The sequence below is a fragment of the Lichenostomus cassidix genome, chromosome 15 (genome assembly GCF_008360975.1).
Source record: "Lichenostomus cassidix isolate B80296 chromosome 15, HeHo_3.0, whole genome shotgun sequence".
NCBI lineage: Eukaryota > Metazoa > Chordata > Aves > Passeriformes > Meliphagidae > Lichenostomus > Lichenostomus cassidix.
Genome location: NC_139496.1, coordinates 1859864 through 1883309, shown reverse-complemented (window position 1 = coordinate 1883309; position 23446 = coordinate 1859864). Strand labels below are relative to the sequence as shown.

The 23446-nt window shown below is 49.0% G+C and overlaps 1 protein-coding gene across 12 annotated transcripts in view; it reads right to left on the bottom strand.

The window, feature by feature from the left end:
* Window positions 1-23446, bottom strand: part of NCOR2 (nuclear receptor corepressor 2) — a 222112-nt gene that overhangs the window by 125307 nt on the left and 73359 nt on the right. For all 12 annotated transcript variants that reach the window (XM_085075391.1, XM_085075387.1, XM_085075396.1 and 9 more), the window contains exons 3-4: window positions 15019-15146; window positions 5788-5968 (exon numbers count right to left, since the gene is read on the bottom strand). In XM_085075391.1, the coding sequence (XP_084931517.1) occupies window positions 5788-5968; window positions 15019-15146 (309 nt within the window). The remainder of the gene's footprint in view (window positions 1-5787; window positions 5969-15018; window positions 15147-23446) is intronic.

The window sequence follows — 23446 nt, the reverse complement described above, 5'->3', positions numbered from 1 at the left end:
CCACCGAATCATTTTTTGCAACCACATTTTTATCAGGCACAAGTCGACAGTGTGAGCAAGCACACGGCAGATGGGTGGGTGTCAAACACATCACAGGAGGATCCTCCTGACTCGACAAGCCCAGCTTGACTGGAGCTGCTGGACTCGACAACCCCACACCACTTGTTCCTCATGGGTGCCCAACTCCCCTGGCTCAGCTTCACAGGGAGAGCCCAGCTGCAAGGAGAGTTAACAAGAACTGCTGTTCCCCGCAGGGGAAGGAGGACAAAAGCAGGAAAGACGTAGGTGTGTTCGTACCCACTAAAATTGTTTCATTTCACTGCTCAGATCTGAGGTTAGAGCTACTTCCACAGAAGTTTGCTCCTCCAAGAAGCAGTGGGGAGAGCATGCAGTGTGTGCAGGCTTTGCACGGAGCACCCCACAGCCCTCAGGACATGAGGTTCTTTTCATGGCAGCATGTTTGAGGAATTTTATTTCCTACAGGGTTGGTCAAGCCAGGCACTGGCACAAGTCTCTGCATCTCACTTGGGTTTTGGATAACTGGGATGGAGCAACAGGGCTGGCAGCATTGTTGTGTCCCCTGTCCATCGGTGCCACCACAGCTCCAAGGATCCCTCTGCCTGGGTGTCCCCACAGGGTTTGCTGGCAGCCAGCCCTTCCCCACCAGATGTTGGCACAGCCACAGCTGGCCAAGGAAGCATCTCCCTCTCTCACAGCAGAGATGCATGGCTGGGGAAACCCAGTTGTCACTGGGTTCCCGCTTGCAGACATTCCCCAAAAGCCCATGAAACAAGCTCAGAGCTCTTTTGCCCAAGTGAACAAAAACAACCTCCAGCAGGGAAGGGAGAGCCCAGTGTGATCCCAGCTGCAAATTCTGAGGCTAAGGGAGGACACACGTCCAGGGAAGGCCGGTGCTCACAGCTTGTTCCATTCTCCAGCTCCTCTGCACTATTGTTCCACAGCAATAAATCCCGGGGAGGCACTGGAATTCTGGGCTGGTTTTTTCAAGAGGGAGCCTGGGGTGCCGGAACTGAGATGCTGCCTTGCTGTGCCTGCTAATTCCCTGGGCGACCACCGTGCTCAGTGCCATGCTGAGCCCTCCACTCCCACGCATCCCATCGCAGCACCACAGCTCTCCCAGCTCAAAGCACTGCTGAGTGTCCTCCCCCTCTGCTCCCTTCCCCCAGCCCTGGATTACTCAATTAGAGATTATGCGTTTGCCAGTTACCTCCAAGCCAACTGGGGCCTCTGCCAAGGTCAACACAAGTTCCAGCCAGTTTCATTAATAACTGCGAGACCAACCCACTGGAAACTCTGAGAGGTTAATCCCAGCAACAGATCAATGTTCCCATAACAAAGCCACGGAGCAGAAATGCAGCTGGTGATTTAGCAGGCAGCCCAGCTATCTGTGCTGGGAGCTGTGGCACTGCCCCTCCACCCTGTACCAGGGCAAACCCTGCTGCTGCTGACCCAATCCCATGCCTGTTCCCTGGTGCACTGGGCAAGGCATGGAGCAGCTACCAGGGAGCAGCACTGCCAAGGCACCAGCCAGGGCAGCGAGGAGGAAGCAGAGCTCCCAAAAAGCCTTTCTGCTGTCCTCAGTGCCCTGCCAGCCTGCAGCCAGGGCAGGAGTTAGCAGGCTAGCCAAGAGCCTTTTCCATCCCACAGCCTGTCTTCCAGGAGTTCATTGTAAATTGGGCTCTGGAACGGGCAGCCAGTGTGAAATTTGGCATGTACACTGCTGGCTTCAATGCATCATTAAAAAGGCATTTCAAATGTGTTAATTCCTCCTTTTTCAATTAATTGCTTTTAAAGCTACGTTGATATGCATCAAAGCAAAATACCCTTTGCCCTAATTTCTGCTTTGCCATACCTATTTCCTGACCTTGGTGCTGTCTTTTCCAAGACTAACCCCCCCGCCACTTTTCTCATTCCATTTTTCAGTCTGTAACACAACAAAAATATCCATGCAGAAAGGGAAGAAATTAAAACCTTTGCACAATGTAAAGTAGAGTCCAAGTCCTAACAACACATGGCTTCTTAATTGCCTTTTTCCATCCACAGCTGTTAATTATTTTACAAAAGAGGGAAATGGCATTGTCCCTTGTGCAGATGAGGAAATCTGAGATCGAGAAAGGGGAAGAGACTTACCCAGTGACCAGCAGCCTGCCAGGGCAGATGGCAGCAAGGTTCAGGTTTCCTAAGCCTCCACCCAGCCCCATTCCCGTGGGATTACATGGCTCCCTGTAAGTGAATTCCTCTCAGAGCAATAGGCCACTCATAAGTGCAGCCAGCCAGCCCTTGCAAGGGGACTAAATGCAGATCACAACTGACTCACATCCTAGAGGAAGGAGCAGCAAACCTCGCACATGGTGGAAGAGCAGTCTTAAAAATGGGGAGAAGAACAAGTGAAAGCATAACAGGACTAAGAAGAGATGGAAGGGGAGAGGCAGGATGAGGCTCCAGCTCTGGAGAGGGGAGAGCAGGCACTGACTGACCAGATGAGCCATGCTCACTGCAGGATCACAGGCAGCACCAGCTGTGCATGTGTGTGCAGGGAAGGGATCGTGCACATCATCCCTGGCCTGCTCTGGGGCCATCTGCTGTACTTCTGGCTGCTGTTATGTGATGGAGGTCCCTGACTTCATTGGAAAGAAAGCAGAAGCCACCGAGGGTCCTCAGAAACAGCTCCTGCATCTCAGCCAAGAACACACCTGGCAAAGCCACACATAGCAGCTTTTCCAGTGAATCCCACAGCCAGGCTTGCAGTGACTGAAAAAACAGCCCTGCTTTAGTTGTTCTGGTTATTATCAGCCAGCTCAAGGGAGCACTTTCCTGGGGGGAAAGCATCAGCCACAGCTGGCACAGAGGGCATGAGGAGGTTTCATTTCTCCCCAGCACACTGAGCTCACCAGAGCCCTCCAGGCCCCATCCAGCAGCAGGAGCCCAGGACCACACCACTGAAGCAACGTGACAACATGCAACAGCAGGGAAAAAGATGCTGAAGTGGGGTAAAGCAGGCAAGAAAACTATCTTCTGCCCTCTGGCTTGAAAAGAAACACCAGTGTTTGAAGACATGAGCATTGTGAGGTTCAAAAGGAAAGGTAACATCTTTTACTTGTCCAAGTAAGATTTAGCTGAAAGCTGCTGCTTTTGAAAGGCTAACTGCCCAAAAGTGTGTCTGCTTTCTCCAGTGAGAATGCACTGATCCAAGAGCTTCTCCTTATAAACTAAGCCTTGCTTGGAGTGATACTGAACAGGGTCTGAGAGGACCTGTTCTCCTCCTGTTTGGGAGAGGTAGATGAGAAAAGACATGAGAAATCCACTTCTCTTTGTGGGGAAAAGACTCTGAAGCCTGTTACCAGCAGTTGTCCCATCAATTGCTCCATCTGTGTTCAGAGCATAGATTATGGCTCAAAACAAAGGCCTTGGAAACGTGCTGACTTCTCTCACCTGGGCTGAAGGCTGGTAAATCCAGTTATCAATGGTTATCAGGGATGTGCTAAACTCATACCCCATCACAGACCTGATTCTCCATCTCAGCTCAATGGCTGCTCTGAAACCAGGAGAGATCAAGATGTATCCACTGCCCGAGAGCAACATTACACTTACATCCCCTGGGACAGTCAGGCTGGCGCCCAGAGAGTGTAACCAAACCCCTACCCTTTTTATTGAGAGCTTTGTGGAGCTTTTGCTGTGCAAAAATGAGCTCTATCTGCAAAATCACCATGAAAACCAGTCCTGGTGCTATTACACCGGTGAGTAAATCGAGCTCCTCCCCACGCAGTGACTGCAACAAGGAGGAATGGGGTAACGGGTAAGTGGACAACTCCTGGGACACTCTGTCTAAACAGCCAGCAGTGTGTTTAGCAATACTGGACCCACGTGGTGCATCTCACCCCGAGAGCTCACCCGGCTGGCAAAGCTGCCCTAGATAAAATATCGAGCGACTTCGTCACACACTGAGTCAGCAGCGCAGCCAGAACAGCAAATATCTCCCTCCAGCTCTGGTCACTGGGACAAATGTCCTGCCACCACGTGTGTGCCCCTCCTGCAGGACACACATCTCAGCACAGAGCCTCTCAGGAAGGTCTTCATCATCTGTCCTAAGTGGTGAGCTCAGAGCCCAATGCCAAACTCAACTGTGGCTGGCTTAGCGTGGGTGCAAGAAGAGGTTCTAGCTGTGCCCACAGCCCGGATCTGCAGTGTCCAGAGCTGTGCCCAAAGGGCAGCCTCAGCTCTTTGCATTTCCCCTGCAGCCACACCGAGAGCAGCTCCTCCAACACACTGAGGCTTAGAGCAATGCACATATTGGCTTCAGAAGCTTCTCCACGACCTTAAAGCCCACCAGCAGTTTATAGACTAGTTTGAGGAAAACTGCTCAGGACAAATGCCAAAAGACTGCTATTAGCCCAATTTCCCAAGCTGCAAAGGCAGATCTACCCTGTGTCCCAGAGTTGCCTTCTGCTCCTAGCCACTTCAACAGTCTTGCAGTGAGCTCCATCAAACCCATTCTGGAAGCAGCTCCTGCTAGTTTAGAGCAACTAATCCCAGCTTCACTCAGGCTCTCACCAGTCCCAGACACCACATTTTCTTCCTTCCAGACTCCAATATTACAAATGGCTCCACTAAAAGCGTAATCATGTCTTGCTGTATTGTATCTCAGCTCCCTCTCTTTCATTAACAAATGTTTTAAGCCCCATAAAATGCACGTAATTCTTGGAAATGTGTCACAGACCAAGAAGCAAATGCAGCCCCTAAACTGATGAACTAATTCCTCAAGAGCAGCTCTGCCTATTAGAAACAAATAGCTGAGACAACACACAGTTTTCTGGTGAGAGCCAGAACAGAACTGCTGGTGGGAATAATGTGAAGACAAAAGAGTCTTCCTGGTTTCCTTGTATCTTTGGAGAGGTATATTTTTTGTTTCATAGACAACAGTGCATTTTCCCCATCAGCCACCCAACCAACATCCCTGAGGACGTCCTGTGCTTCAGAGCCTTCAGGCATCTGAACTACTCCAGAGTTAAATATTCTTCTCAAACCATCCCCATCACCCTGGGTACAGATGCAACTTCCCTTTCATTTCACTGAGGGCTCAGGCAATTCCCAAGTCCAGACTGTGGCTGCATCAACCCTCAGCTCCCAGCACATTTATCCAGCAAGACTTTCCTGCCAACCAGGAGCATGTCCAAACTCGAGGTAAAATCAAATACAGTTTATCCCAAGAGAAGATAAAAGTAAATCCAAATAGGCACACAAGCAAGAGATTTCCCTTTGCAACATTTATTCCATGTGCAGAGGGGACAATTTTAAGTAAACGATTTGCTTTGTTAAATGAGACTGGGACAAGGGAGGCTTTCCTGGGGAAGATTATATTAAAGAACCACCAGAAACCGATTCCAGCCCTTCAAACACCAGTATTAAATAAAGAGATGTGATAAATGAGAAGCGTCAAGTAAAAATCAAATCAAGGCAGAGTATCCAGAAAAGCCAGACATGACCATCCTTAATTCAGCCTACAGGAGCTTCCAAATTGTTCTGGTGCATCTAATAGGCCACTAAAAAAAGCCCATGACTATAGCAGTTATGGGGAAAGCTGATATGATGCTGTTCCCCTAAAAGTGGACACCCCAGCTCAGGGAAAACCATCCAGTACCACCAAGCACTGCTTGATGCAGTGGGAATCACCATCTACACTGAACTCAGAGCCTCAAAGGCAGATGTACACAAGCCCAAAATCCAGACCCCACACCCATCTGGCAGCACAGGGCATCAGCCCCTTACCTTTGAGAGATCCTCAGTGCCTCCCTGCTGGCTCTGGTTCAGGAGGGGCGAGTGCCTCAGCAGAGGGTCCTGCAGCAGCTCCAGACGTGGCCTCTTGCTTTCAATGAAGTCCAAGTCGGATGGCTTGGTCAGGTCAGAGAGATAGGAATGCCCCTCGGTTCTCAGGTGCAGCTCCTGAGATCTGGGGACAAAGGGAAAGGAGCCTTTAGAGAAGAAACTACCTCTGCTCTCCCCTGCTCCACGACTGCAAACCACTCAAGGAGGACAGGGCTCAACATCTGCCTATTTTCCAGAAGGATCCAGGTGGCCCTGCAGTCAGACAGCTCAGCTCTCTGCAGACCTACATGCAGCCCCATAGCTCGGCTGCTGGGCATGGAGCATCTCCGTGGTGCATCCTCCAAGCCCAAGGGGCCACCCTGCTGTCCCCTCCTCAGCATCACCGTGTCACCTGGAAAGCCCCACTGCCATCTCCTGTCCCACCCCACACAGGGGGAGGCTGTCCCTACAACAGGACAAAGTGAACAAGGCTGAAGGTCTGAGCCTCTCCTGTCATGCCACTTGGGTTGGGCTGGTCAGAAAAAGGCAAAGCTTGGAAAATCCTCAAATCTGCCCCATAAATCCTCCCCTACCTCCAAGACCAGGCAGAGCCCCCTTCTGCCACATTTGGCTTATTTAATCAAAGCTACCTACACCAATGTTTATATTTAGCATCTTCTATAGGAACACCAAAGATTATATGTTGGGGAAAAAAATGCCTACTCCTCCGTGGCTAGACAGTAGGGATTTCTTTTCCCAGGATGGGGGAGGAAAGAAACCAGCCTCATGTAGTTGCACATCTCTGACACAGACCTGGCAGGCTGTAAAGGCACATTATCCAGTGATAGCAACTGCACTGACGAGTCACATCAAGCTCAAACATCTTTTACCTGTTAAATATGATGCAGTTGGTAATACCTGGAGAGTGGGCTTGGTTTTGTTTTTTTTAAACAAATGTTGAACTTTTTTTGTAGCTCAGTTTTCCTTAGCAGGATTCTCTTGTGGGAATTGTAAAGGGATCCTACAAAAATACATTAAACCTTTTACTATGCCCTAGGATCAGCTTTGCTGCAGCAGCTCCAAGGGTGTGTTTTTAACACTTCAGGCAGAAGTGTCTCTAAAAAAATAAAAATAAAGCGAAGCACAGGAGATTCAAAGCTTGTGACAGAACAGTTCTTTTCCTTTTCCCCTTAAACAAAATTGTTGCTATTCTCCTGAGCTAGTGGTAAAGTGTCCTCCCCAATCACCAAACACTAAGAAACTTAACAGCCTTTGGAGCTGCTTGAAGAGGAGGGAGAAAGGTTTTGTCAAGAGCAAGCATAGAAAACAAGGGAGTCTTATGCACTGTTTGCCCCCCACTCACAAACTGCAACTGCTGACATTAAACATCTCAGAGAAGATGGCAAAAAGGGAAGGATCCAGAGTGCCCTGAAGCCAGCAGCTATAATGGCTCTGGATCACATCCAGACAGAGGATCTTCTAGAAATCCACCCTCTCGGGAGCACCACCCTGAGCACTGCCCTATGCCCTCCCCTGCAGCAGCATGGCCAACATTCCCAGTTCCAGGCAATCAAGATAAAACTGGGGGGTTATTTTTTAATTTCAATGTCAACAGCAGGCACAGAGCACGTGCATGCCAAGCTCTGCTGCTGTGGGTTTGGCATTGGGATCAGATAGCAGTCTTGCTGCTGACACACAGAAACAGAATCTGGCTCATCCTCCTCCTCCTCCCCAGCAAAAAGGGTTCAGGAGGATGGGGAGGAGAGTGGGGAGGCTCCAGCACTGCCCTTGGTGCTCCAACGTCCAAGACACAATGCACAGCTCACACAGCAAACCCTTCAGAGATGAACAGCCCTGAAATCTGGCACTGAAGCACAGCTCGCTTCACCTGCAAACACTTTCATGCTGAATGATCCTCAACTTTTCTCAGCAAGCCCAGAAATCTCTCCTGGCACCTCTCAGGTTTCCTGCTGGCTGGTCCCAGCCCTTCACACAATCCCTGCCTGCCCACAGCTGCATACCAGCGTTTCAGGCTCTGCTGTAAAACCCAGGAACAATAAGCAACTGTTAAGCTGGGCAGGTGCTAAAATATTCCAACACCCAAGGCTCTGCTGTACTGAGGCAATTAAAAATCAGATGTATTTATTTTCGCTTCTTCCCTTTTCTAAAGGCCACATTACCAAGAAGCTGCTAATTGACACAGGATGGCTCCAAGACCTCTGCAGTTGTCAGGAACCAGACACAACTGCTCCACTCAGAAAAAAACCCGTGGATTCTGAAGATAAGAGCACCACTCAGCTTTACAAAGGCAGTTACTCACAGCAAGGCAGGGGCCACGCCAGGGAAAGCAGCTGCAATGTTATAAGGTGCTATTTTATTTCCATTTCCACATCCACTGGAACAGCTATTAACTTTATCCACTGGAATTTCCAGCCGCTCCCGAGATTACTTTGCCCAACACAACCCGCTCAGCCTGTCCTGGCTGCAAACACAAATGCTTTTGCTTGAAGCCTTCACACCTTTCACTCTTCCCATCCACACCTGCAGCAAGCTCTTTACAACAGACTTTATACAGATGACGTTGCTGTCAGCACAAAAATGACTCTGCCTGGAAAACCCTCCCATTACACTGAGGTTGGGGTTTGCTGCATTTTCCAAATAGTTCCCACCCCGCTGGTTTATTCCAGAGATTCCTACTTGGCTGAAGGGAAAGAGTGTTTTTAATTGCCTGTGAGTTGTGCATAATTAAATGGAGCAAAGCAAATGCCAGCGTTAATTACAAAGTGGGGCAGGTTAGCCTTCACCTGAGTCCTTCACCACAAACACTGAACTACTGCAGAGAAGCAGAGCAGCCTGAGATGTGCTGACACACAAGGCTGGGTGCCCAGGGTTTGCCCAACTTCCAGCCACCCCCACAGAGCCCTGCTTGGGGCAGGCCCAGCTCCAGAAGACCAAGATAACCCAAGATGAGACCTTTGGTTTATTACTAATTGCACCCTCCCAGTGCAGAACTGTGTTACTCATTCACCGGGGCCAATTCCTCAGCAGACTCACAGAGGGTGTAAGAAAGGTATGAGCAGATAAAATCCTACAGCAAAGTGGGGGACAAACAGCTCACTCCAGCAAGTGTGGATGACCAGGACCTAGGAAGAAAACATTCTCTGCTACATTATGCCTACACCAGAGCCAGCTAAGCACCAGATGGGCTGAAAACAGGAGTTGTCCAGTAGCTGGATATCAAGTAATCATAGAATCCTTAAGGTTGGAAAAGACCTCTAAAATCATTGAGTTCAGTCATTAGACTGACAACTGGGGAAAGAAGATCAAATGAGATATCCTGAGCTGCCCTGGGGACTTTTATGAGCAGTTGTGATGACATCTTACTTTTACTTTCCTGAAGCCAAACCTCTGGGAAATGGGCAAGTATAAACTTTTGAGAAGGCCAGAGACTCTCCCTCCCCACTATCCCAATGTCTGGCTCCTCAGAGCAGCACAATCCTTCCCTGGTCTTCAAACCTTCCCGTTTCTCCATCAGCTGAGCAACAGAAGGTGGCTGCAGGAAGAACAATGGCTATTCTGCAACATCCAGCAAACCCAGCTTGACTTCCCACAGCCTCCTGCACCAAGAGCTCAAAATATCAGCAGTGATTCCAAGCCAGCTCCCACCAACTTCCCTGCAAAAGCACACTTAAGAGTTGCTCCCATCTGCAAATACTGTTCCCAATACCATAGGGCCAAACAACATAACCAGGCTGGGAAAGTGATTCTCACTGTCTCCTAGAAGCAGAACCAAGACAAATGATGGCCTTGCTGAGGCTGTTTATTTCCTCCAGCTGAGATAGCTTGGTGGGAAATTGTCTCCAAAAACAAGTTCTAAAAGGAGTATCCAAAAAGAATATCCAACCCCCACAGGTACAGACAGACAATAAACTGCTTTTGAGAGAGAGTAATATAGAAAATCATTCGTGTTGAAGTGAATTATTTATAGCCAATGCTAAGATTTGTCAGAGGTTTCAACAATCCCTTTACATCTAATGAGAGCCAGAGTGTGAGACTGGGCAAATTGGGACCTGCTAAAGAGAGAAATTGGAGGGTTTGTAGGAGCAAACCTGCCACCAGGCACCTAGAAAAACATGTCCAGGGCCAGCTGATATATTCCCTTTGTCATGTAGGTGGAGAGGGAGATAAACCATTGTGACTTGACAGGAAGAGCTGCGTGTCTGGACGGCAAGACAGAGCTCCCACGCCTTCAGCAAAGTCTGCCAGCAGCAGGACTGAGTCTTCCCAAGCCAAAGGTGGGGACAGCCTTGAGCAGGGTGCTTAGCTCACCATGTGGCCCAGCTGAAGGACTCCCAGGTCCCACACAAGGGCGGGGAGCAGGGTCTCGGCTGCCCTGCACAACCCCACAGCCACCTTCTTCCAAGCCAATTGCAATTTAGATAAGAGCAGATGCTTTATTTAAAGCTTGCATGTTGAAGATCCCCATACACAGAGCCTGAATAATTCATGGACAGGACCAGCAGAAGCTTTAACACAACGGCACTGCCTCACTCAAGAGGAATAGAAGAAATATTTGTCTCTCTCCACAATCTCCCCTACATGCTTTCTTCTCCAGGCATCCAAAAGTGGAGCCTTGCCGGAAAAGCCCTCTTAGCAGTCCTGGGTGGCTGGAACTAAGAGGGGACACTGCTGAACCAATGGCTTCAGAGACATCCCATACCCTTGGTCATCCTCCATGTCCATCCATGGACACGCCAGGCAGCCCAGACCAGAGTTTGTGAGACAAATCTTGTCCTCAAGTGCCTACACACCAGCATCTGCCCTCTCCAGATGTTGTTTTCCTACGTTCAGTTGTGGGGAGAAAAAAAACCACAGCTCCTGGTACATCATTTCCAGGGTGAAAGACACAAATATATGATTTTGGGGATTTCAGCCGCACAGCCGCTCACTCCTGAGAAAAGGATCACCTTTAAAAATGGAAACTTAATTAAAAACCATAAATAAAATCGAATTGGTCGCACTGTTACCTTGGGAGCAGCTGGTGCCATTTGGCCCAGCACAGATGAAGACCGAGAGCTGTGCGTGATTTCCAGGGCCACACAGCTTCCCACTGCTCCCTGGGCTCCTCGGCCAGCAGGATTAATCCCATCCAAGAGGCACAGTGATCTGCTCTCGTGCCACACTGCACATGGCTATCTCAGATGGCTGCAGAAACACAGCAGCTGCTTAATGGATCCTAAATGTCATCCTGCAGACCAACACTGAGCAAATTCTTCAGACTCCTTATGAATTCTCCTTAGCCACTCTGCTAAGCAGAATGGCTCTGAAAGAGGAGCATGGTCTCCTGAACTGGGAAAATCTTCTATGAAAATAGTGACTCATCCTATTCTGGATAAAGGGGGAATATACTGTTTTAACACACATACCACTTATTTACAGCCACATTTTCTGCCAGAGAAGCAGAGAGAAGTATCCACCCCAGCATTCCTGCATTAATATGGAACCTTGCTCTAAAATCCTAACACATATGGAAAGTAAGAAAAATCCAGTTCCTCGGTTTTTCAGACCCCTCACCCACTGGCACCTGCCATTTAACACTCAACCCAGTTTTTCTCACTTCTTTTGAGGACCAAAATATATATAGAGGAGGAAAAAAAGCCCTAATCCTTGTCACCTTGCCAGGACATTCCACTGCAAATATTCATGGTACGACTTGTACCAACAGCAGATCCTGAAATACTTCTCTTCACTCCTGCAGACCAGTTGGCACAGCCAACTGAACAAGCTAAGGGGAAGTCTGTGGATCCTTCCAAGAAAAAGCCTGCTACCAAAAAAACCATCACGGAAAGCAGCACATCCCTGCAAAGACAGGCAGAGCCAATTTTCCCTATAGCAAGAGATTCAGAGTGGTTCAGGTTTTCCTTCCTTCTTCCAAGCCAGAATTGCTGTACAGGGAGTTCAAGTCTTTGCCCAACCACCACAGGGGTGATGATGACTCTCGATTCTGATGTACATAGAGGAGGGCAGTCTGCAACTTCCCAACAAGCTTCTTGCTCAGCAAGTCCCAAAATGCAGGACCATCTCAGCATTTCATTCCTTCCAGCAAATTACTACTCAACACCTTTTTGCCAACAACATTTGATTCATGCTTAACACATTGTGCCCATGGTGAAATGCTTCACCTCTTGCTCCCTTTCCACTGAGTCACAACTAACAGCCAAGCTGGTGGCTACAGCAAAACTGCAGCCACAAGTAACTGAAAAGCTGTACAGCTGGAGGAAGATCATCCAAGCAAGCCCAAACTTGTGATTTCTGTGGAATTTCGAGCATCCAGAGGGTTAAACCTCCAACACGTGCAAAGACAGCCTGCAGAGGCTTTAGAGATCTGTCCAAAGTGAACGTAAAGCCAAAATAGGGGACAACCCCCCAAAACCAGCACAGAGAGTAAAGTGAATCCCTGCAGTTTCCAGGATAGGAAGGCAAACAGCAGCCACCAACCAAGCAGGTGGGCTCAGAGGAATTGGGACCGAGAGTGGCAAGAGGGCTGAACGACTCTGCAGCTGTAGGCAGTGCTCTGGACAAGTGCAAGGCACAGTGATGGCAGGGCAGGGATGTCCATCTGGGAATGCACACAGGGCTCCATCTCCAGCGCTGTCAGCCTGCCACATCCCACTGGCACCAGACTTGCAAGCTGATATCCTGAAGGAGCAGAGTGATCCTGGAAGCTCATCAGCCACCACAACCAAGAGCAGACAGGCTGCTTCCTCTGAACTCCCGAAGCAACGGGGGATTGGAAGGGTTCCCCTCTGCTGACACTTGCTTCAAGGGGAGGGTTGGCACGTGGCCACCACCACAGAGTGCCAGGTGGGCTGTCAGGCAGGGAACCACAGCGAGGGTCTTCCTTTCAGACACAGCACACCCCTGTGCTTCCTTCTACTCACCCCCTGTGCCGTGCTGTGGATGTTGTTTGCCTTGGTCTCCCTCCTCCCAGCCCTTCATGCTGAGAGCCAGCTGCCTCTGCTTGAAACCATCAATCCCAGCCCAGGAACAAAGCCAAGGAGCTCAGCCTGCCAAGGGGACTCAGCTGCAGAGATGGCTGCCACTGCCACCCTCCCTCATCCAGGCTCTGCTCTGCACCAGGGAGAGTCACAGCTATTTTTTGGGGAGGGCACCAGTGACCAACTCAACCTGCTCCAGGAGCTCTGGGGTCTTGGCCCTGGAAGCCTCAGGTGAGCAACCACCACCCAAAGGGTTTCTCCTTCAGCACAGCAGGCACTGTGTTACAGCAGCTCCTCCAACCACAAAGGTGAACTAGCAAAGCCCCCAGAGGGTGGATTTTTAAGTGCAGGGCTTAAAGATGCAGAGAAATAGCAGTTGGCTTTGCGAAACAGACTAACACCTCCCCAGCGCCAATGGCATCCAATTTGAATTGCCTCAATAACTAATTACTTGGATTGAAAATTTCTTTACGATTTCTTCAAAGACACCCCCCCTCTGCATCCCCAGATGCCCCCAAAAATTTTCAAGGAGTCTATGTCCCAGCATTCTGGCATAAAACATCAATTGAACTGAAGTAGCATTTTTAGCTTTACTACATAGTATAATTTTTGCAAAAGTACAATTTTTTTTTATTTTAATGGGAAAAGGGATGAAACTTAAGTTGAGTCTATTAAAAGTGTTTCTTTTCATAGCATGCCAAAACATCACCATTCAGGTTGAAAGTGAGGTACCACGATAAGCATGTGAATGTGAAACATCCACTGACAACTTTGATTAGTATTTAGCCACATTCATGTGATTCTTGACACAAAATTAATTTTGGGAACTTTGAAACATTTGTAAGCCAAAGGGAGATGCCTGGGTGACCACAGCAGATCAGGCATGTGGTACAGCAGACACCAAGGTTTGCAGTTGGGCTTTTTAGTGATACAGAAGAACCAGGATACTTTTTTTTTTTTAAAATGGCATATTACTGGAGAGCAGAACTGCTTCTCCATTTTGCAAACCATCAGTAGTGTGAAAAACAAAACCAGGCAGGAGCATGTTGCTGGGTCCTCTTTACCCATCTCCCCCAAATTTAGCTAAATCTGACCCAATTCCAACTTAACCTTGTTACTCTGTGCTAAGAAATCAAACCACTGCGAAATCAAAGTGAGCCAAGGCAGCTCAACATGCTGCAATAAATTATGGGTTATCAAAATTGACAAGACCCTCTGTACGTGCTGGTACCACAGGCATAACCCAGAAGGGCAAGTCCAGATGCAAAATGAACTTTGGAAGCCACCTTTTGCCACCAAATTCTATGGGTTTGTTTTTGCTGAGCACCAAGCTGAACCAAACCTACCAGAAAAAGAGGATCCTGTCTGTAATTATTACACATCCAGCACCCTGAGTTCTTACTCCTCTCCCCTAACAAAAATTATTTTAGAGAAACAGATTCATCTCTGAGTATGCACTGGTTTTGTTCTTAGCCTAAGGTACAAGCATTAAAAAAATGTTTAGCATAAATTTACTGTATCAAGGCTCTTATTTCACTTCCAGGCCAAGTTTTTTCCCAAACCACTAAACATCAAATGCAGAAGAGAAACTGTGAGAGAGAGCAGCGTTTTGCATTGAAACAGAGAGTGAGAGTGATGTCCTTCAAACAAATCAGCTCCTGTGGTTAAAGCACGCACAGCATTCCCAGCCACAGCACTTGCCTGACTTGCACCTAAAAACACTGCCAGCCTCCCATGAGGCTATGACAGGAAACAGGGACACAGGGCGAGGCAGGAGGGGAGCAGATAGGAAAAAAGCAGCTTGGAGAAAGTTGTAAGGGGAATGCAGAAAGAGAAACAAAAACAATGAAAGCAGGAGGAAGAGCAGCAGCAGAGGAAGCGGAGATGGGGGAGGAAATGAGCTCTTCTCACTCCTCCCTGCAGCCTCGGGAGCCACAGACCAAACTTGACCACACAGCTTCATTTCCTATGCTGAAGAAGCCAACACAACCAGTTCACAGAGCTGAGGGGGTGGGGTTTTTTGTTGTTTGTTGTTTTTAAGGACTTCTTTAAAATGAATGACAGTCAAAGGTAAGCAACCAGAAGGCAAAGGTGCCACTTGCATTAGCGCAAGGAAGCTGAACTGGTGCTGAGGCTGAGCATGGTCAGCACCAGACACAGCCCTGCTCAAAATCCTGCAAAGTTTTGTGGCCAATACCTTTCATTGCCTGGCTGGAACTCGGAGAGCAGGGATGGCCTCCGCCGCTGCGGCTGCATGATAGACCCTGGCGGGAGGTGGGAAGCGAAATCCCTGGAATGATGCTGGTACTCCAACAGCGCCACGTCCTGCGGGAACAAACACAAAACAGCTCGTCAGGCTGGTGGGAAACTTTCAAGCAACTCAGAAAACCCCATGTAGACATTGCTCCTCTGAAGCACTGGGTCATAAAGCTCAGTGCTTTGCCCTCTCCAGAAGGTTCCCAGTAATTCCCAGACCCACAGTGCATTGGAATGGTAGCTCAGCCACTTGTTCAATCTGCTTCCAGCCCTTTCCTGGGGCTGTGGGCAGGGCTGGCTCCTGGGAAAGGACCCCAGCAAGCCCAACACAGCCACTGAGCACCCACACAGGGATTTTTGGCATCCAAGCAGTCCTGATGACAATTGGGAATCCAAGAGCAAGAACAGGTAAAAACAAAATTAAGTCACAGGATACTTTCAGCTTCAATAATCCACATAGCAGCGTGGAGAAAGGAAAAAAAAAAAGTAGGGAAAAAAGACAGAAGAAAAATCACAAATGTTATCTTGAAAATGTCCCTTTAAACACAGCTCTCCTGGGCTGAGCTCAAGGGGTTTGAAAGGACAGTTCGCTACTTATTATGTGTACGTCCCTTTTGTTCCTTGACCCTTGGAGAGTACAGTACAGTATGTTCCTGATTTTAATTAAATAAGAAGCCCTCCTGCTCTGTGCCACAGACTGATTCCAGCAGCAGTATTTTAGGCAGCCACATTCAACTGCTATTTTTTATTTGTAGATAGATACTTGACCGGCAGACTAATCATCTAATTAACTAAGACCTTCAGCAATGGCATAGAAAGCCCTGTCACAGAATAACCCTGCTAACACTGACACACATTTACCTTAGAAGAACCAGTTCCACCTGGGAGTCTATTTTTGAACAGTTCTCAACTGGAACAAGAAAGCTTTAATTTCCTCAAAAAGAAAAAAGAAATTTCAGGGTCTACCAAGGAAGAATATCAATAAATAAGACACCACATGCATGCAGCTGATGTGGGCAAGGGGGTCTCAGCCCCAACAGCTGTAACAGGAATTATTTGATCCAATGTAGAGAAGATCAACATGAGTAGACGGGAGTATCAAGGCCCAACACCTTTGACCATCGGAGAGTAAAATGAGTTTTTCTGGAAAGTCAAGAAGAAAATCAGAGATTGCAAACACTTGGCCTGGGGGAGCCAAGGAAAGCAGATTCCCTGCCTCACATCCAACCACTCTTGCTCAAAAGCTGAAAAGGCCAAATATCAATGGGAGGAGGAAGGGGAATTGTGGTGTCCTATGGCCACCACTTCTCCTTGTGCCTAGAAAGCTGTGCCATGTTTTGGAATCAAGTTTATTTCTCCCTACGATCAGGCAATAGCGTGGTGCTGGATGCCATGGGGGGCTGCAGCACAGAACATGCCATCAGTCCAACCACAGATGGGGCAAACACAGACATCTGAAAGGAGAGAGCCCATCAACTCTTACAGCCCCAGCCAAAGCAGAATCCCTGCCTATGACAAGCTTCCCCACGTTCGCACTTGTCCTAGTTTTAAATTAAAAATAAATATTTAAATGGAAGAACGATGCAGCTCCTGACATCCACCTACAAAACAAACACATCGTGTCTGGGAAGAAACACCAACAGGCCCAAAAGCAGGACCATCACCTTCTGTGGGTGTATAAACAAGAATTACTCGTCTGGGAGGCTCAAAGGCTGTGCCCTTGAGAGAAAAAAAAGGCTCTTGCATGTCCCAAGAACCATCCGTTTTTCCTTTTCCCCCTGCCCACACTCAGCTGAGCTTTTGCCTCCTCTAACCTGTCAGAAAATGGCTGGTGGAGCTCAAAACCTGGTGGCATGGCCTGAAGTGACTCTGACCTGCTCTGCTCTGCTGCTACTGAAGCACTGGGCTTTGCAACAAAACAAAACCTAAATATTAGCAAGGGGGATTAAAACTGACAAATTTCTGTGCCCTGTGATGAACTGCTAAGAGGCACTGTGGAAGCCCTGGCAGGACGTAGGTGGATTAATTGCTCAGAAAGTTACTCCAGTACATTGCACTGGGAACTGTGACTGTGCTTTTCAAATGCAAACACCAGACAGGTTTAAGAGTTGCCTTCAAACTGCCTGGTGGACTTGGCAATACTGGGCTAATGTTTGGATTAGATGATTCTATAGGTATTTTTTCTCAAATTTCTAGCACCTGGAAACTCTAAGACACCTGAAAACAAGCTCATGGAAACTCTAAGACACCTGAAACAGAACAACACAAGAAGCCTGCAGCCCCAAACTACAGTGTTCCTTTTCCTCTCCATTGTTTTGCTGGGTTTTACTCATTTCCATTTTTTGCTCATTCTCTCCCTCTGCAAACCTTCCTTCCACCCCACAAATCTGCTGATTTGTCAGAGCACCCTCTCCAGAGCTTTCAAACCTCCAGCTGTCTCCAGTAAGGACCTCCTTCCTTCTACACCAACTTTCCCATTATTCCTTGTGGTTCAGGTGCTCCCACAAGGATGTACCTTGGGAAGCTTTGCAAATTTCATGAATTCAGTAAATGTCATGACAGAAATCAAGGAAGCAGAATGACCATGGATAAACAGGAGCTCTGGCACATCAACAGATCTGGGGGAGGAGGCCAGACAGACACCCAGAGTGCCACAGCACCATAAGCCACCCAGGCAAATCTTTAGATAAATGAAATGCTGAAGACCTAAAAGTGGCCTTATTAAAACACACTTCTTCACGCAGCAGACTGAAGATGTACTTAGGCTCAGCCTAAGGGACTGAAAGTATCATTTGCTGCCAACCAGGAAGGTTGGACACATCCATGCTGCCCCTGCCTGCAGTGCTGGGAGGGAGAGCCAGGAAAAGCACCCTGAGTCTCAAGGCTTCTGTGTTATCACTTCTGTGTTATCACTCGATTTAGGAGTGCCAAGAACACCATTTCCATCCCCTTCCTGGTAAATGCTCTGACCCCAAATAACCTGAGTCCAACCAGGCTCATTTAGATTTGCTAATCAAACTGTTTAAAGCCAGGTTCCTGAACACAATATTACAGAAAAGTTCCTGGCGACACACAGAGAAAGCCCAATGGAAGGAAAAAAGAAGATGCTTCCTCCCCACACCCCTTTTAAAATTATTGTAAAGCTTTCAGCCTGCTGCCTTACCTACCATAAAGTCTCCAGCACACTCTTCAGTGTTGTCTCCGACCTCAGGATAACCCCCACACTAAGAGAACAACTGCAGGCAGCTGCACAGCCCTCCTGCCTCTCTCGCTTTCTGTTTTGGACACGTGCACTTCTGGTGTGCTTCATTTCTCCTTCCCCTGCCTGCAGCTGCTGGGTCCTGGCTGCCTGATCTCCAAGCAGGAGGAAGAAAGGGAGGTCTGAGAGTGATGCTGGAAGTATCCCTGGGCACTGACCCGCAGCACACGGCGCCAGACAATGCTACACCATGGCCAACAGCACCTCTGACCCTGAGCTGCCAGCTCCAGCCCCAAGCACATCCACACAGACAAGGCATCTACAGACTGCTCCATCCAGATGGCCTGCCCACGGCTCCAAGAATTAGCCTCTGAGGAGAAGACCTCAGAGATAGGAGGCCTGCAGAAAGGAAACCTGGAGCTGGTCTTGCAACAGAAAGGCGAACTGCTCCTCCTCTTTTCCTCCCACCAGCAGAAAAACAAGTACAAACACCCAGTGCTTCTGGCTTCCTTGGGAAACAGCTCAGGAGCAAACCCATGGAGACCCAGAGCGCAGCCAGATGAGAACCTGCAGCACAGCTCGAGCGGCCCAAAGCGTGAGATCCTCGTCGCTTACCACGTCCTCTACCGAGAAAGCAACCGGGAGCTCCCCGCCGAGTTTCGGTGTAAGATGGCTTTGCTTAAAAACCACCGGTGCTTGTTTTTTGCTGCAAGGAGGAGCAGCCTGGGGTCAGCCACCACATCCGCCAGCTGAGGCAGCTCCCCGGCGGAGAGCGGCACTGGCACCGCAGCCACCTCGAATCACGGCATCAGCGCGGGCAGCGCTGCACCTGCGGAGCTCCCGGCACAGCAGAGCTCACCCAGTGACAAGCCACTGCCCCACACTGTCCTCGTCACCTTCTGGAGGCAGACAAACAGGCCAGGGCACTGCACATGCTCCTCGAGGTGCAAATACCAGCTCCTCACCACCTCCACCAAGGATTAGGGCTGCTCATTACAAGCTCACCCAGCGTTGTACTGCAAATAATTTTTATTTTCTAACAATGTGCTGTTTCTGCTGAAACACTCAATGAGGACAATTAATAATGGTGCGGTACAAATAGTGGAAAAAAGAAAAAAAACAAACAATGCCAAAACATCCCTATTTATTTCACTTCTCATGAACTGTCCCTTATCTAATCTCACAAAGGATGCCTGGTCTGCCCCTGCCGCTCGTGAGCGGCTCGCGTGCCGTTCTGGAACTGTTAACCACAGGGGAAGTGATGGGTGACAGCAGAGGGCTGGTGCCCCTCAGACCATGGCACTGGTGGCACACAGGGCCATAGCAGGACACCTCACAGCTGCTGCTCTGGCATGTCCCATGTGGCCCACAGCAGCCCAACGTGGCGTCCAAAACATGACCAACACAGCTTTGGACTGCAAAGCCACCCCATCCCCCTGGGGAGCATATGGCTTGTTGAGCTTCCTGCACCCCCAGAACTACACAACCAGCATGGAGAAGCATATCCAAACCTAGAAAATTCCAGGACCTCAGACCATCCAGCAATCAATTTGTGGGGTGGGCAAAGCAGCATGGCCACCACTTCAGTGGCTTTGTCAGAGACAGGGGATGTCCCCCAACCCTGCTCTGCACACCCTCAATTTTGGAAAAAGAAGTTGCCTAACATCTCTTTCTGCCAGCAGTGAGTGTGACCTATTTTAGCAATAAAAGGAAAAGTTCTCTGGTGCCTGGATACCCCTTAGCGCTGGCAGCACAGCATTTGCTCATCAGACCGAGAAATGCACTTTTTAGCATTCGCCTGAAGAAAATCATTTTTCCCAAACTGAATTCTCAAAGGTAAGAGGAAGGGGAAAGGTTTGGGAGGAACCAGTGTGGTTGCAGAGCTGGCACTGCATGAGGTCCAGACACAGCTTGGGCTGCAAGGGGACCAGTGTGGCACACAGCCCACCATGCTCAGCCTCCCCAGCCCAGAGGAATCATCCTCTGCTGCTGAAAACCTCCTCTGAAGTGCAAAGGAGGTGATTATTGAGCCAAACAGGTTGTCCACAAGCACAATGCTGTCTGCCCAACTTCCTCCCCAAAACCCTGGGAGGAGTTCACTGCAGATTTAAGAAAAAAATATCAACAACAGAAACCAAACAATAACTTCTCCACAATCAGCTCCCTTGTTGAAGATAAGGTCAGTAATAAAAACCTGGCTGAATACATGCATTTTTATCTTTGCCTACGGGGATGCAACATGTGCTGAAAAGACAAATGCCCTTATTGTTCTGAGACAGTCTCGTTGCCATCCATCTCTCAGAAGCTGCTGACTTGGCCTTTTGTTTTAGGAGGTGACCACACTGCGCGTGGCCCCTTGTTGGAAGGCATTGATTCCTCTGCCATCCCTGCACTGAGGCCATGGCTGCTGCCAGCACCGATAGCGTCTCTACCAGCTGCACTGCATCCTCATCAATGCCTTCTCCCCACCTCTCCAGCAAACCAGGGTTGTCAGCAGTGCTTAGCTGTCCCCTCTGAATATGCCATTCATGGAGGAGTCACGTCTCGGTGAGGACAGCTCTCAGCTGTTGTGGCTTCCCGGTCATCTGACCAGTGCTGGAGCCAGCCGCCAGCCCTCTCCCCAGCAGCCAGAGGTGCCCACAGAGCAGCAGCACATCCACTACAGTGCTGCTTTTCAGCCTCTCTCCATCACAAGACTTTTGTCCCAGTCGCATCCAGGCGCCTTTGAGTCGGGAACGACCAGTCTGCCCTTCCTCCAGCCCCCACGGCTGGTGCTGTGCTTCCTGAAGCTGTGAACGCTCATTCAGGATGAGCAGCAGTTCTCTTCACACAACAAACACGAACCTTCCACCTTAAAAGCACCAGGTCGTTTAGCTCATCATCACCTCTTCTCTGCAGCATAGTCCCCCACCATCTACCACCACACCTGCTCCCATACAACAACCTATCTGCAGGTCAACGCAGGACCCTTTCAGCTTTCCATGTCCCCTACTCTCTCCTACTCTTCCTTACACCTCCTCCATAGCAAATCCTTCACTTCCTCAGTATTTTGAACAAATGCTGTGACAATGACAACCAGCTAAAGCCCCCAGTCCTGCAGAAGGTGCCTCCAAGGGCTGGTGGGGCTGTGCAATCAGAGTATGGTCTGAAGCACAGGAAAGGGCTCCAAAAGTGGCTTCAGTGGGTCTCCACCTTTGCCAAACCACATAAGTAGTGAAAGTTCTTTCTTCCCCTGTGGATTTACAATCTTGAGATCAACCAAAGGCAAAGCATCACCTTCTGCACCAAACCATGTCCAAAAAGCAGATTAGGGAGCAACCACAGAAGTTTACCGTAGCTTGAAGTAAAAGAAGTGTTTTGGATAAAGGCTGTATCCTAGGGAAAACAAGATTTAAATACAAACTGCTGTAAGCCAACTCCTCCTTCCTGGCAATGGGAAGGAGACCCTAGGGCAGGGAATTAGGTGCCCTGTTTCTCCACCTCCCTGCTCTCCCAGTCCCACAGCAGAAAGCCAATTTTCCCAAATCCACCGCTGAGCCGCTCAGAGTTAATGCAATCTGTCACTGGAAAGGTACTCAAGACAGATCGCGCTGAGTTCTCGTGACAGACCTCATCAGAGTCGGTATTTCCACGGTATGTCTTTTATTTTCAAGTCATTCCCTAAAACATTAGCTGGAGCCCAGCAGGCAGAATTCAGGACGCTCCTCGCTCAGCTGGTAGCTCTCCTGTGTGCTCAGGGGTGGTGCACCATAAACTCTTCCATTCTGCTCGTTCCTGGAGCTCTGACACACACTGGCATTTTGCTCCCAGGAGACAAAAGTGTGAATAACTACTCCAAGGAAAACCAACACAGCAGCAGCAACGCACAACACAGTGCCCCTCTGCAAGCTTACCTGGTGCCACTGTGCCACACTGATCATGTCACCGCGGAGAGGAGCGAGCTCCTGCCATCCCCAGAGCTGCACCTTCCACGGCAGGACACTGGATTGAACTTGCCCTGCTCAAACTGGTGGGAGGAGGAGTCTGGGCAGGGAAGGCACTCGATTCCCCCCAGGCCACATTTTGGCTTGGACACCAAATCAACACGCAAGTTTGCACCAACCTCTTGTCTCTGGTTCACGCAGACAAGGAAGTTATTTATCATGGGCCAAAGCAAACGAGCAGTCGGGCTGGGATGCTCCTGCACAAGGGCTGCTTTGCAAATGGGGAGCTTAATGAAGGAACTACTGAGCTGCTCCCAGGCAGGAGAGGTGGCATGGGAAAAACACAATAGTCTCAGAGCTGGAGTAGAGGAACTGAGGAGGGCTTAAGCTCACCTTTCCATCCCAGATAAAGCTGTCTGCTGGGAATGGGGGCAAACAGCAGGCAGAAAACAAAATAAGCCTCTTGTTTAGTAGGGAGGGAAAAGTGCTCACGAAGGGAATTCAAGTGATGATGGAGCACCAATTTCATATGTACACACCCCAATCCTACCAACCCCCAATCCTATTTAGTATCTCTAGTATGTAAAACATTTAAAGCACCCCAAAAGCAGAAGCTGTTTCATCACAGAAGCTGCTGCTTGAGAACACCTTGTGTGCCCCAACCCCCAGCACCTCCTGCTCCTGACACCACCCTCCTGGAAAGCCCAGCCAACATCCAACACCACTCAATTCCTACTCTGAAATGTCAGGGCACTAACAGGAGCAGGAAGGCTGGTAAGGAGGTCATAGCAACAACCTGGATTCATGCAGGAGGAAAAGAGGGGAACCCTTCTGTTCCCAGGGAATATTGATCACGAAGAGGCTTTAAAAAGAAAGGGAGACGTGCACTACGCAGGAAAATTGATCTGTTTACAGAAAATATCTACAGGTTGCCTGAAAATGAATATCCTTCATGCAAAAGTTTCCTTTGAGAGAGCATGAACTTTGGACACATTAGAAGGTTAAGAGCGTAAGTAATGTGTTTTTTCACCTTTAGCTAAAGGTCATGGAGCATTCAAACAATTCCTCTGTTTCCAAGCTGAACATGACAGAAGTCAACTGTGCACCCCAACATTACAGCTAATGAATATGGAAAACAGAAATGTTTTCCCTGCACTTTGGCCAAGAACCACTCCATGCCCTTCAAAAGAAACTGCTGATTATTGGAGATTTTAGTTTTACCTCAAGAAAGTCAAACAAACCAGAAC